The 15990-nt window shown below is 34.2% G+C and overlaps 1 protein-coding gene across 5 annotated transcripts in view; it reads left to right on the forward strand.

The window, feature by feature from the left end:
• ADGRB3 (adhesion G protein-coupled receptor B3) overlaps nt 1-15990 on the forward strand; it is a 723849-nt gene that overhangs the window by 668068 nt on the left and 39791 nt on the right. For 4 of the 5 annotated variants that reach the window (XM_077162184.1, XM_077162181.1, XM_077162182.1 and 1 more), the window contains 5 exons: nt 664-733; nt 3182-3248; nt 5717-5802; nt 11069-11167; nt 11489-11660. In XM_077162184.1, the coding sequence (XP_077018299.1) occupies nt 664-733; nt 3182-3248; nt 5717-5802; nt 11069-11167; nt 11489-11660 (494 nt within the window). The remainder of the gene's footprint in view (nt 1-663; nt 734-3181; nt 3249-5716; nt 5803-11068; nt 11168-11488; nt 11661-15990) is intronic. The other variant, XM_077162185.1, reaches the window with a different exon arrangement.

Consider the following 15990-nt stretch of genomic DNA (forward strand, 5'->3'; position numbering starts at 1 on the left):
GGCAATGAAAGGCGTAACGCACACCTACACATCCCGGAAGAGAAGCAGGGATAGTTCTTACCTTCTTTCAGGATTGCTCTGGGAGGATGTCTGGGAAGCCTAAAAAAACATTCTTTTAGGGTCTCTTGACCTTTTCCTACATTCTTGTTATTATAAGTAAATCACGAAGGAAGAGTTAACTGACAAGATTTATTTCTTATCTTATCAATTAGCGATAAGCTGTGCTTTTTCCAGTACAGCTCGATCTGGATCAGCACGTGACCCACCAAATGTCCCACTTCTGTGATAGCCCATCACACCAGAGCACCCATTTTTTGTCTTTCTGACTTTGTAACTATGTATTATTTCCTTCATAACAGTGTTTACATATATACTTTATATATAAAAGTCTGCCAAATCTCTGTTATTAATTCTTTTTACACCTATGTCACTCATGGTGGTGACCTAGCAACCTCTGAGAAAAGCTCTCAGTTAAAAACCCAGCTGTCACTCTCACAGTTTTGAACTTGAAAGGACCCTTTTCATGGAAAGATACTTTCTGGGGTGATTCAGCCAAAGGTAGTTGCTCTGATAGAGACATATGAAGTTTATCCTGCCTTTTCTTGGGCCAGTATTCACAGTGGTTATAACAGAGTATGAAATGTAACACTGCTTTTCGTGCAGGTTTACCAGCACTGGTAGTGGCCACATCAGTCGGCTTCACCAGGACGAAGGGATATGGCACCGATCACTAGTAAGTCCATTCACAGCGATAAATCACGTTTCTAATTAAGAAAATCATCAAATAGGTTTCATTAGCCTTGGTTGGGACTGCTGATGGTTTGCATTTAGTCAGTGAGTCATTAACAATGGCAGAAATCACATTAGTGGGGTATGATGTCAGCCAGTTTACATGCTACAAGGTTAGAAAATAAACGCTGCAGCACTAATCAGAATCCTTGTTTTAGTTTTTCATTTCTTAATAAGATCAGGGTATTTGAGTTTTTCAATATTTTTTTTCTTAGAACAGGATAAACCTTGACATATTTACCTTTTAGAATGTGATTCTGATCTGAGCTTCTAATTTCATCAGTGATACTGGATATTGACATCAACCAAGTTTTGTCATGTTAGTTCAAGTTCTTTTGCTGTTACAGTAATTTGTACTAAAAATGATATATCAGGGAATCAATAGATTCCCCATTAGAAAATGCCTGGGTTGTGGAAGAAATTGAAGGGAGAAAATGGGGTATGGTATCAACCAATCTTAATCATAACTGTAATATCGATAAATTCTATAATAGAATTTATAGAACAGAAAAAAGTCTATAATGGGATTTATAATACAAGTTTATATCTAATATTTCAAATTTAAAACTCTGCATTTTTATATTTTGCCTCATCTCTTCTTTCAAGATGAGAAATAATTAAGAAATAGGGAAAGAACTGTTCATCTTATTAGGCATAAATGTTAAAATGCCATGTGTAGTTCTATTTAATTGTCATCAGAATTGAAGTAGGAATAACTGCTAATTAGCCCATCTGTTAGTCCATCCAGTTTGGGAGTATGCCAAGAGACATCACCTGCCCATCCAAAAGAAACTTCCAAAAGATTTAAAGAACTCATGTCATAAAAATACTTATTTTCCTGATGTAATCTGTATACTCAAAAAACTATCTGATAGCATATATTGTATCATAGTGCTTGCTAGAGAACTATTATTTTTAGGTTAGTAATAACTTAAAAAGGTATTTTACAAAACTTTGACTGTTTTGGTATAAATCCAGTATTTGAGAAACACTGTTGGAAATGTGGAAATAGGTAGGACTATAAATTATATGGTCCCTACTTTCAGGTGGCTTATATGTAAAACAAAATTGAGTAAATGGAGCAATAAATGTCAGTTTGAAGATTAGATTAAACAAAAATCTGATAGAAATTTAGTGGCAGTTTCAGAAACACCAAACTAAAGCCTTTATCAGAATAATGGTCTTTTCTCCAAGTATTTTTCCATAAAATAGTATTAAATTGTAGTAGTATTAAATTGGCTATGCCACAGTGGTAAAAGTAGAATTTTGTCTGTCTGGTATGGTGGCAAGGAACGATACCTAAATACAATATATATATATATATATATATATATAATAACTAGGCTTAGAATTGTAATGAAGGTATAGTTTACATAGAGTAGAATTCTCTCAATTTAGAGCACAGTTCTGTGAGTTTTGACAAATGCGTAGTGTGATGTAGCCACCAACACAGCCAAGATATGGAACAGTTTTTGTCAGAACAGGTATAGAGCAGTCATTGTTCATTGCTGTTAGCTTTTAGGGCAGTATGCAGAATCTGTGGCCTGAGAAGAAATATTGAAAGGGTCAAACATAAAGGGACAAAGCAGTAATAAAACGGTTCCCTATGCTTTCCTCATTTTGCCTTTCCTGGATTATGTATGTAAGATGTGCTGCCTCTCAAGCCCCCAGTGCCAAGCCCCAAGCCCTTTTCATTGCCCTGTGCTGTGAGTGAATGAATGCTTTTACCTAAACTGGGTACAGTGTCCCTATCAGTGCAAACTCACACCTCCTGGTGAATTTAATAATTGAAATAAATGCAGCAGCACTTAATTTTAGTCCAAAGCTTATCCTTAGTGAATTTTCTTTGTGGTCTGGGAAAAAAATAAAATCAGAAGACAATAAGCATGCAGTAATGTAGATTATCCATTCCCTGAAATGGTGACTTTAAAACCAGTGTCTTCCATTATCTCAGTGGCATCAAGGAAGAGCAGGTAAATGAAATGCATAAGACTCTTAAAACACACTGTTCTTGTTTAGAAATATATTTGAAAAACTCCATAATGGTTAAAACAGCATTTCTATTAAACTTACTTAATAGTCACCTTTGTAGTAAAAGTAAATATAGAAATCTCATGGAAAGAGTAATTTGCTTAAAATGTTTTAACTGCCTCAAAGTAAGGCCTCATAAAGAAAGTTTTTCAGTGAGAACTACAGCATTGTTCATTCATGAAATGTTCCAATTCTAGCCTTTTCCACAGCTTCTAAGAGTATTTTAAAACTACAAACCTTTAAAATGTACAGCAATTCCAAAGCTAAATGTGTAGTCCTCATCATGTGCATCATGTGCACGCTTTAGTGGTTTAACACTTACCACTAATGTTTGTTAGTTTTTATCTAATGTTTTTTTCAGCTGCTGGCTCTCTCTTGAAGGAGGACTGCTCTATGCTTTCGTTGGACCTGCAGCTGCTGTTGTCCTGGTAAACATCAGACTCAACCTTTTTTGTTCTTTTAGCAAAGAAAAAACTATTTGTTGTACTTAGTGTGACAATTTTGCTTGTACTGCTTTTGTTGTGTAGAAGCTTTAAAGTTCAGTCAATTAGTTTGATTTGAATATCAATTGCTAAGTCCTTTAATAATCTAAAGTAATCTTATGAATACTGAAGAACATTAAACTTGGGAATGCGGAAATTCTACTATTTTCATACTTGCAAAGAAGTTTGAGTATACTTCAGTAACTTGTCTTTAATGTATAAAAATTCAGTATTTATTATTTCACATTTACACTTTTCTGTACAATCTACGTAGTTGTTAATAGGGAGACATCTTGAAAGTCATTGCTACAAAAATACTTATAAAAGAGAAAAATACATTTCCATTTGTCAGGGTTTCTAAACACTACTGACATTTTGGACTGAATATTTCTTTGCTGCATGGGACTGTCCTGTGCACTGCAGGATGTTTAGTAACATCCCTGATCGCAGCCGACTGCCTGTAACAACCCCCCAAGTGGAGGCAGTCAAAAATGTCTCTAAGCATTGCCCTGTGTTCCGTGAGGATTAAAATCACACCTGGTTGAGAACCACTGTCATATTTTAGGCATGAGGATTTGCATTTTTTTCTTTTTGGACTCAAAAGATATTCTTTAACATTTCTAATTATGGTTGCATGTAAAATTTCCAACCAATTTGCCTTTGTCTCTCTGAATGTATTGATTTCAAATCTTTCATGTCCAATAAATCTTTGAAAAAAGGAAGGAAATGTATTATTGAATTAAATATCAAGACCCATAGCACTGTTCAATTAGATTTCTAATTAGAAAATTAGCCTTTGATGCGTTGAATGATGCTTTCAACAAATTGGAAACTAGTGATGTCTTTCTTACTAACTCTGATATGTAACTTTTTCTTTCTTTAAAGTTTATTCTCCCTTCTGTAAACTGTAACAGGAAGCAGAGAGAATCCATGGTACACAAGGAAAATAAAACCTATGCAGTAGTGTTAGAAAAGAGCCCAGAGAAATTGGAACTATTAGACACAATTTGTCTGCTGTATTGAATTTTTATGTAATCAATTGAATTATTTCCCTGAGGTACTAAACTAATATACATTTACTCTAACATGAAAAAAACAAAGAATATGTGTATAATTGGAACACCAAAGTATTGTCTTTGGAGTGTTGATGAATTCCCACAAGCTTGATTTGTAGATTAATAGAATCCATGGAATACACTTTTCTCAGTTCAAATAATGAGAGGTCTGAAAATGAGTAAGTCTTTCTCTTGATTAAATGGTATCTTGCCATAAAGCACACTATGAAGAGTGACACCTACTAATTCCCTAACAGGTGTGCTTTGCATCTTACACAACAGTTAAAGAGATTTTGGCTATGTATTTCACCTGGACAGAGTGTATTGGAGGCAGTCATTTTTTTCTTTTCTCTTAACTAGCTATCCTGCGTCATTTAAGACAGATTTATAGGAACTAACAGTTTCAGTGTAAAGGCTTCAGATTTGTCTTGGGGCACACCAAGATTCTGTTGCCAGTGACCATGAAGGGTAAGGGACAAAGAAGGCAAAAAAAAAAAAAAAAAATTCTCAGTGGTTATTTTGGTTCCAGTATTGGATTGGATTCCTCTCTCAGTAAGTGCTGATAGGTTAGAGAACCATGGGACCTCATTATAACAAGCTGCTATACATAGATCACAGCTATCTTTACAACTTTCTGCAATTTCACTTGAGAAAGAAAAATATGTGTGATTCCATACCAACTGTTTTATGCAAAAGGCTTTTTACGTAAGAGTAAGAGGTCTTAGAAAATGATGTGTTCAATAGAATATCTTGTTAAAAAAAAGATCTAAGTGTCCATTTCTTAAAGGATTCTGGTGAATTGACTAGGTTTTCCCTTTTGCCTGGAAAACCATAGTGCATCAAAAAACCTCCCACCCCACAAGAAAGAATAGCCTTATAGCATGAGGAATTTAAGCATTCTGTCCTCTCTGCTGGGGGCAATGTCAAATCTTGAAGCACTTTTGGCTCCCAAGGCTCACCCTAGCCTCATTCTCTAAGAATTTTCTGGCTCTCAGACATAGTGTAAGACTCATTTAGCCAAATGATTTTATTCAGGGGTCATTCAGAAAGAAAGAAAAATGCCAGCTTGGCATAATGTGGTACCATTTAAAAGTTAGGCAATTGAAGAGTAATTTCCCCTGTGTTAATTGCAAAGCCTGGAAATTAATTATACTTAAACCTTTTAAACAACACAATACTATTAAATTGGTCCATAGATCTGTATGCATTATAAAATATTTGAGAAGTGCTTCACATCACTACTATTGTGAGTTTATGATTCTTTAGTCACTATACATTGATGAAAGATGTTTCAAGTAAAACAGGGACCTGATTCCCTTCAATTTCATTGAAAGGTCAACCTTTGTTTCTATTTGACAGGTCAACATGGTGATTGGCATTTTGGTATTTAATAAACTTGTTTCCAGAGATGGGATCCTAGATAAAAAGCTCAAACACAGAGCCGGGTAAGCTGCGATTGGTGGATTTTGAAGATTCTTTACCAGTGAATTCTATATTCCAATTCCAGTTCATCATTGATTGCATTTGACTGTGTCTTGAATTTTGTTCTTCATGTACCAACGTGTCTGGTAGATTCACCCATTCAAAAACATCCAATGCACTATTTCAAGTAAAGTGACCAAAATCTAAAAAGAATGAAAAAGATCATTAAGAAAATCTGAGTTGATTTGTGCACATGGCCTGTTTGTAAGACAAGAAGATTAAATATTAAGACTAAGCTTAAAACTGTTGTCCACAGGTAAGGGTTTTCAAAGCCTTCCTAGTATGGGTTACAAAGCACAGGAGGGTAGATTGAATACAATGTAGCTGTGTGATAAAACAGAAAGGGGTCAAGCAAACCTAAATAGGGTACAATTACTGCATTTTCTTTGATTAATTGTATCTGTAATGTTCTTCACTTGAAATAATCACTTATCAGACACTATTTTGTCATGTATGTTCATTCTTAATGACATTTCAGCTATACCTTACCAGCAAGTTATTCATAATTTTACTTGCACATTTTAACTACTTACAAAATTTAGAAAAACTTTTCTTAATATTACTGTTGTAATATCACCATGTCTAAGGACTTAATGAAGCCACTTCATATACAGATTGAGAGCAACTTTTAAAGGATACATCGTCACCTCATCATATACGTTTATAGAAATTTGAATGAAATATTAATGCCTTTGGCCCTTTGTATCTTTTCCTATAAAAAGTTTGTAGCTTTCTCTTTTCTGTTAAATTGTGCCTTTATTCAAAACTTACCCTGCAATTATTCTCGTTTCTTTAATAATTTATGGTATTTTTTAATTGTTATAGAATTTAATCACCCACTGGCAAAAATGTTTAAAGTCTTTTAGGTTTTTATAATCTATATAATGATTTCTGTGATGATAGTCCAGATATTTTTTTTCCTTGTAAAGACTAAGTCTAGTGGCCTTAAATATAACAATTTGGTACCATTCATACTAAACATTAGAGATGAAATGGTATAATAAAAACCTCACTGGAGAGTCTTTGCTGGGGCAGAGAGTAGTTTTTTCAGTTCCGATGAGTCTCCATAGCATCCTCAAATAGGCATACTTGAAGTTAGTACAGAAACTGAGTTTTCTATACCATTTGCATGTGAAGCTTTTACACTATTACTCATTAGTCTGCCATAAATGGTCTGAGTTTCAGTAATAACTTTTCCAGTTATTTCTTTCCAGAGAGATTATGTAAGAATAAACTCATCATAATGAGTACAGGGTATAAAATCACAGCTCTGCCATATAGTTGTAAACTTGTATATATATTTTTTCTTTTAACTTCTTGAGGTTTTAATGGTTAGGATAAAGCTTTAAAGTCAAAGCCATACTCAGAATTAAGCTCTGCAATTTACTAGTTGTGTATTTTGGAGCATGTCACTTAATGTTTCTCTGACTCAGTCTCCTTACCTGTTAAACAAGGATAATAACTCTTATCTCATATAGTACATGAAATATAATATATATAAAGCATTCATTAAAGGATCTAACAAGTAGCAAGCACTCATTCAACAAATGACTGTTTTTATGATGCATGAAATGAGGAAGCCAAACCAGACAGGTTGTTTTCAAAGGTATCTGCACCTCTATCAATTAAGGGTCTGTGTTCCAGCATTCAGGAGATTGAGGGCAGACAAAAAGAGGAGATCAAAAGGGGTATTATGCTGAGGATTTATTAAAGTTTCTGACTTTAACTGAATTACTTTATATATAATGCCCAGTTTAATTCACACAGGTCTTTGCAAGAAACATAAGTGCATGAAAAATGACATTGTCATATTATGCATTTTGAGATTATCCATTTCAATCTATGTATTAACACAGACAATTACAATTTTTAAACCCCTAATTCTAAAGTATTCTTATGAGTTACATATATTTCACTGGTATAACTGAGTCAAAGTATGTTTTTCTGATTCAAAGGCCATTGTTGGAGGAACAGAAATGTTATTAATATATATTATAAAAGCAGAATGCTGGTTACTGTCTAAAGCAGAAAACAGCTATCAACAAATTACTGGCTCTAGACTTTTGGTTGTTTTTTTCACATTTCTGTAATATAAATGCTATTTTAGCTTCAGTACATATAGATTTAAGTTTGTTTTCTATTTCAAAGTATGAATGAAGGAAAGTTTTTAGAAGATATATAAATCTGAAGCTAATTTGAGTTCATAGAGAAGATGTAAAGACAGTAATAGAGAAAGGAGGCTTTAGTGAAGAAGAAATAATCAGAATTAACTAAAACATTGAGCAAAGGACTAATTGATTGACTTAATGATTGGTCTCCCAAATTGTAGAAAATGACCATTTCAGTTTTTCAAACATATGTCAAGAGTTTCTTTTGAAACCGTTTATTACTTAGAGTTCAATATGGTGCCAAGAAGTTTTCTCCCCCATTTTCTCTATTCCCTTATTCCTTTTCTTCCTTTTATAATTAATCATTAGAAAACTGCCAGTCATATGATTTGAATCCAATAAACATTTACCAAAAATGAATTAATATTTAATAAATAATAAAATAGTTTAACAAATTCCATAATAACCAAGCTAGATTAAATTATTCTAGTACATAAAATATATATTCACAGGGGAATTTTTTGCAAATATTAACACATATAAAGTGGTGATTGGCAAGTCAGAAATCAAGATAAAATGCAATGTGTCTTTTTAGAGCATCTTAAATGGAAAATTTAATTCACTCTATTTTATGCAATGGAACTTTCTTATCTACTGTTTTCTTATCTACCTGAAATTAAGGAGACTAATTTACCAGGATCTTTTACAAATTTCAGGAGAATTTTCCAAAAGGAGAGGGTTGTATTTTCTTTCCAGGGAAGTTTTTACAGTATAACAATAAATCTACCAGAAAAAAAGATATTTTTTTTCTAAAGAAAAGAGCAAAAGAAAATTGGAAAGGGAACTAGAACCTGTAGTCTCCAAGACTCCTAGAAACAGCAGAAGTAGACAGAACAATCTAGAAAGATGTAGTGGAAGGGACCACGTTCCTACCCTGGCCCTGGTTGGATATAGGGTATATTCAAACTTATGGACAATTCAATTATTTTTAACTGTTAGCACTTCTTATTTTCTAAATGTGGAAATACCTCTGTGACAAAACAGATTTTTTTTTTCATTGCAGCAACTCAATTTCACATGCAATGTTAGAACATGTGTTCTTTATGTTATATTAATTCCAATCAAAGTATTAGATCTCTCTGGGTACCTATCTTTCCTCTGCTCCATTCATATTCAATAATACAAATCCAAGGTATCCAACAAGTTTGCATCAAACATAGTTTTCAACAGTTAGCTCTGACTAAGGGAACTTTTAATTAGTCTCAGATAAATTTTAGATTAAGAGACATGAGCATTTCAAATACTGGTTTATAATTTTATTTTCAGAGAAACCTACATTTAGATTAAATCAAAGTTTTTTAGGGTCAAATTCCTTTCTAAGACTATGCACTTAAAATTATTTTTTAGTAATTTCAATCTTGTTTCCCAGGGCCTAGAGCCCAACTATCCTAAAATGGTCAGATAGTCATGTTCAAAGCACAAACCCCAACTGTGAGAAAGGAGACAATAAGTGACCAAGCTATGCCTTTTTAATATTAACCCAATGGGACTTAACAAAACTAAAGAAATTCAAATGTATAGTTAAATCAGTGGTGCTCAGCTCTGCTTGTCCACCAGTATAATTAATAGAACTTAGATTTCTGGGTCCTATTAAATTAGAATTTTGGGGTTGTGTCCAGTTATGGAGCTGATGTGCAGCCTGTGTGGCGGTGCCTCTTTGAAAATTGTTTCAAACACATCGGCATGTCCATTGAGACATTCATGAGCTAAAAGGAGGTAGACTGTTGGTTGCGTATTATTTTGAGAAGTTTGGACATATATGGCTGGTAATATGCCCAGGGTTAGAGCAAGAAAAGTGAATGATTTAGTACCATATTCCCAACCCACCCCCAACTCTGAAAGCTTTTAAATTTTTTCATGGACTATACTGATCAATCTACTTAATGGTTCTTAGATTTATTACCTCATCCAAGCACCTTCACAAATGAGAACATTTCTTTATCTTTATAAAACTAGACACCCTAAATTATGAACATCTTACAATTTTCTCTCTTCTGCCACTTTTATTATATACATAGTTATGCAACGCCTATATAATATTAGAGGAATCTACAGGGCAAACGTATCTTTTAAACATAAATACCACATGACAATAGAAAAGAGACACACACCATAGAAAATTAATTTCAAAGTGTTTTAAGTTTTAATTCAAGCAATTTGTTTTTGTATTTTCTTAAGAGTATTTAGTCTGATAAACCAGTCATTTTCAAGGAACACTTTTCTAAAGCAGAATGTGTATAAAATTTTCTGAATAGCATGACTTTGCTTCTATGATACAGTAAATTTAATCTGAACTAGTTGAATGTGAATTTTACCTACAAATCCTTTATGACACAGTAGAGCATGTAAATGCTGTAAGGTTGGAGCTTATCACAAAACATCCAGAAAGGATATTTATTATGTTAAATGTGTTTTATTAAAGCTGAAAACTATCACCCTTTTATTAGCAACTAATATTTCATCCAATTTCATCAGCCCCTATATTCAGATCATCCTAAAATATGGGCTATACATTGATGTTATAAAAAATTTCAAAATATGAGTCTGTTGAGCTACAGCTACATCTCCCAAAATTGAAGACTCTTAAAATATGTATCTTCCTACATTAAACTTCTGAAATACATGTTTTCATTTCAGAAGGTTTTAAATGGTATTATATATCTTCTGAAATGGCAATGAAAATCGTTGAAGCTAGGAGCCCTGATGTGTTTGATTATCAGAGGTCTGAATAAAGGGCTTTTCACTGTGTGTCTCTACAAGCACATGCTTATGTTTAACTCAGTGTATTAAGCAACTTTGATCTATAGACACAAGGGCCATTTATGGTCTAAATGACAGAAATACATTTTCCATACATCAAAGGCCCATATTATTAAAAGGTAAATGTTACAAAATAATATGTAGTGTAAATGCATCTTTACAATGGCCTAGAGCATTCATCTTTGATAAGTATACTTATTTTCTGCATGAAATCGTATTTAAAAGCTAACTTGCAGCAGCAACTTTTTTTGGTGACAATTCAACATTTTGTTCTTTTTGTGGGTGTTCTGTTTGTTTGCAGTCAGATGAGTGAGCCTCATAGCGGTTTGACGCTCAAATGTGCCAAGTGTGGAGTAGTTTCAACAACAGCTTTGTCAGCCACCACCGCCAGTAACGCCATGTTAGTCCCAATCATTTACATCTTCTTGTTACAATTCTTTTACAGTGCATGTGAGAAAATGCTATGATTGAAAAACGTTGTTTGCTAATACTAGAGCTAAGAACATATTGTAAAATATTTATAATTGGCAACTGCCTTTATAACTTTTATGGGTTAGTCTATTAAAAAATAAGTAAACCTCTCAAATGTTAATCTGCTTTGTGGTTTCCAAGTTAACGGTCTTGGTGCCACACATAAAATTGCTTTCTTGAACGGGGGTTCGGTTATTGCCTGGAGTGTGACGTGCAGCTACATAATGTTGCTTTCTCTGACTCTTAACAGGGCGTCTCTTTGGAGCTCCTGCGTGGTGTTGCCTCTTCTGGCTCTGACATGGATGTCGGCAGTTCTGGCTATGACGGATAAACGCTCCATCCTGTTTCAAATACTCTTTGCTGTGTTTGATTCATTGCAAGGCTTTGTGATTGTTATGGTCCACTGCATTCTCCGGAGGGAGGTGAGGAATCTTCTTGGGAGAGAAAAGGATGACTGTTGAGAGGGTCTTTTCCTTGCTAACAAATATGATATAGATATTTAAGGTTTGGATCTTCAGATTAAAACTGGTCTTCTGTAAAGGAATCAAAGCTGAAGGGGTCAAAGCTAAAGGGAAGCTTTAAGGCATAGTTCAGAAGGAACCTCCAGACTCTGAAAGTGACAGATTAAAACAGATGGGACTGTACAAGGGAGAACACAGCCCCAGGTGCCAGGAACCAGGGAGTACATGTTCAAGAGAGATTGTTATGGAGTGACTCGTGGGGATAGATCTGTTAGAGAAACTGGTAGATAAGAGAGTAGGCTAGTACATTTTTACAGGTATAATTTAAAACATAAAACAATGATATTTCTGGGAACTGTTTTCCTCACCCATACTTCTACACACAGCAGATCCTTATTCTTTATACTTAATTAGTTTCATTTTAGATAGAACATGTTGATGATTGATGAACAGTTCTTTCACTTCTGTACTAAATTATTGTAAAGGATACAATAGATTAATGACTTTGATACAGATGTTTAGGCTCATAAAATAAGAAACATGTACACACCTGGGCATGGTAACCAGTAATTGTCCCTAAAAACCCATAGCCCTGTAATCACAGCAGTTCTCCAGGTCATGGTTGAGGTTTATTATCAGCATTGAAGGAAGGAAGAGTGATCTTTCATGAATGAAGACACTAAACTGTGCCAAATCCTTCCAGAATAGTGATAGATTTCAGACTTGAGTTGTTTAGGGATAAAAAATTGTTTTCCAACCTCTGTGAAAGTTATTCTGAGTGATTACAAGCATCGACACAGTATTTACAAGGTTTGTGAGTCATTTTAGCATGTACTCTGGAGATGAGCAGTGACTACAACTCACAGACACTGTACCATGCTAGTGATTTTGAGAGAACAGTCTACCTTGCCATTTTGCATTATCTAGCTTATGTGAGAACTTTATTATGATGTGCACATTGCATAAAGATACACATTCATATGAGTACACACACATAGTTTTTAAAGTGATGTGTCAAGTAACCAAAGGCTTTTCCCTGACTTACCAGATGGAGAGAGCACTATTTCTGAGCCACATCAATTAGGTACAGGTGTCATCAATAAGCCCCATGTGTGTCCTAAAACATGCTATGATGAAAATAAATGAAGAGTGAATTCACATTACAAAGGGAGCATGTAGGAAGGTGGAGGTGGGGTGGTATGTCATCATTTTAAAACTCTGATTTGGCTTACAATTGCAAAGTCTTACTATTCCCTCATCATACATTTCTACCTAGTATGTCAGCATTAAAAATCTTCCAAGTACTAACTTCTTTATAGACCAAGTGTTAGGGATTGAATCATGTCTCCCACAAAAAGGCATGTTCAGTCCCAACCCCTGGTCCTATGGTGTGAATGCATTTGTATATAGGACCTTTGAAAATGTTACTAATTAAGGTATGCCCAAACTGAATGAGGGTGGGTCTTCATCCAATATGGCTGAAGTCCTCATAAGCAAAGGAAATTAAACACAGAGAGAGAAGCCACAGGAGCAGCCTGAAGACAGAAGTCAAAGGAACCTGGAGGAGGAAGGAGAAGACATCACCATGTCCATATGACAGAAATGAACCCTAAAGATAGCTGATCTGCCAGAAGACACCAACTCTGGGCAGAAGCAAGCCTTCCAACCTCTACAGCTGTGAGCCAGTAAATTCCTATGGTTAAGCCAGCCCATTGTATGGTGTTTGTTTTAGCAGCTAAGAAACTAATACACCAACGTAAATAAAAGTAAATATCAAAAGGATATTGAATAATAATCTAGGGTTATGTTCATTACCAGACTATAACTATCTTGTCGCTCTTCTGTATTATCTTTAATGTATTTCAGTGTCAAAATTGTTCTAAATGAGTACACGCAGTGCATTAATGGCCAACAATTAAGAGTGAACAGTTAGTTGCAGGTTTTAAGCAAGATATGTGATTTGTCTTCACTCAGCTATAAAAGATCCTAATACCTTAGATGCTAAACAGTAGAAAAAGCAAAAGTGCCCCATCTCTAAATAAGCCTCCTTTTTTCTTCAGAAATAAGCTTTCTAGATGGTCTTAAGCTATGGTAAAATATGCAGGTTTTTAAGTGACAGATATTATGATGGCTTATCAAATTTGTGCTGCCTACATGAAGAAAAATATTTGGCAAAAAAATTCATTTCCATCAGAACTTATCCATACTTCCTAATTGGACTATGAACTGTCAAAACCATAATGTAAGGGTAATTAATCAAGTCATATAAAAAATGCTTCTGCTAAAGTAGGTGCTACAAATATGTTTCTCTGTTAATGGAGAATAAATATATGGGTATTAGCCCAGTTATTATTACATTATGAGTGATTAATTCAAATTGAATAATTTTGTAGCTGTTAAATTAGTAGCAGCATGTCAAACCTCTTTAGTTCCAACATTGAAATGACATTTGCATTGACCCTTTACAAATGCCCTATAACATTTCTTTAAATACACAGAGAAAATTTCAGTTATAGGCCAAATCTCTTTCAGGATTCCTCAAAGGAAGTTGTTATTGAAAACACAAAAGAAACTTCCTCAAAAGAGTTATGTATATCCCAAGACCACATTATAAGAGGCTTTACTGAGCCTTCAGAAATTCTTATTGCCCTTCTAAATGTACATAACCTGAAACTAGCATTGATTCTCCTCTAATTACTTGTGTTTGCATTGCATTAACAGTAACATAGTTTAAGAGAACAATTCTGAAGCACCTTTCCATATTCTCTACATCTCCTATGAACAAAAGTTCCATAAAAATACACAAAAGAAAATGTAATAGAAAGAAAGAAAATGGGATAGATAGCTACACGTCAACTATTGGGTAATGATTCATGTCTTTTAATCTACTTGATAATCCCATAAGAAACCTAAGAACACAGGTTTATCTCTACTGATATTTCACTTTAAAATATTTCCTTCACAGTAACTCCAGATAATTCCTATGGATTTTTCTTTCTTAAAAATCTATAAGCAATGTAAGAAATATTTTTTTTTAATTTAGAGCTAGGTTGATACATCTATACATATTTCTATTTCTAATGTATTTTTGACATGCACACACGTAATTTGGTGGGGTTTAGTCTTTAATGATTTTTACCAATATGAATTGAAAAGTCTTTACACATATTTACTTTCCCAATCTCACTGTGAATGTGGGTATACATGGGGGTGGGGAGCAGATAAAAGCCTTGCAGTTTAAGAAGGAGAAAATGAAAGATATGCTATGGCATTTTAAATGTAATGTGAATGGGGTATTATTTATTTTAAAAGTGACTTTGCTTTTACTGGGTCCAATTTTAAAACTAAAATAATTTCAAATCAGGGGAGAAGGAGAAATGATCAGTCTGATCATCTTACTTTCAACAACAAAAGCTAGGTTATGGAAGCTATGTATAATACCTAATAGCATAGAGTCTAATAGAACAAATACAGATTCTTCTTTCATTCTTTCACGATTTGTTGATTAGGATTCATTTGGATTAAGCAGATAGCAACATATACTATTTACTATTTTCCACATTGCTATGGAAATTCAAACTACAGGAGAATTATGAAACCTTTGAAATAGTTACTGTTGCTAGGAAACCCCTTTCTTGGTGCCTGCATATTCTTCTCATCTCTCTCTGTTTCTGGCTGTGCCTGGTTCTACGACAGTCTTACAGCTTGTTGTCAGAAGGGGAAAATAACACAATTGTGATACAAAATAAGGTACAGTAAAGCCCTTTCACTAAATGATAGAAAAAAAGGAAAGTGCTTAAATGGATAATTTTGTTGTATCACTGTGTGAGGTTCCTGTAGGTGTTCTTTAAGAGTCAGTGAGGTAACAGGGTACACTTCCTTTTTCTCATTACCAGGCCCTGGCAGGGTGTCTGGGCTGCACCAGTTGAGGTCCCCAAAATCTTCCTCTAAAACTTTGAAAGCAATTTTGTAACAAAATGCTTAAAATATATATGAACAACTTTTCTTGCTTGCTATCTTTTCCTTTTTTCCCTTTCCTTCCTTTCTCCCACCCCCCTTTTCTTTTTTCAAATTTCCCATTTTGTCTCATTTTTCATAAAGAATGCAAATAAACAGAATTGTTTACAAGCACGTGACAGTGAATATACAAAGCAGCCAAGTATCCTTGCCTGTCTAATTAAAAACCATCCCCCCTCCCCAAATAAACCATTTTAAAAATAAATCATGCCAGTAGTAGTGAAATAACTAGATTGGAATATGAAGAAGTTCATACTGTATCTAATATAGCTCA

The sequence above is a fragment of the Tamandua tetradactyla genome, chromosome 5 (assembly GCF_023851605.1).
Source record: "Tamandua tetradactyla isolate mTamTet1 chromosome 5, mTamTet1.pri, whole genome shotgun sequence".
NCBI classification, from domain to species: Eukaryota; Metazoa; Chordata; class Mammalia; order Pilosa; family Myrmecophagidae; genus Tamandua; species Tamandua tetradactyla.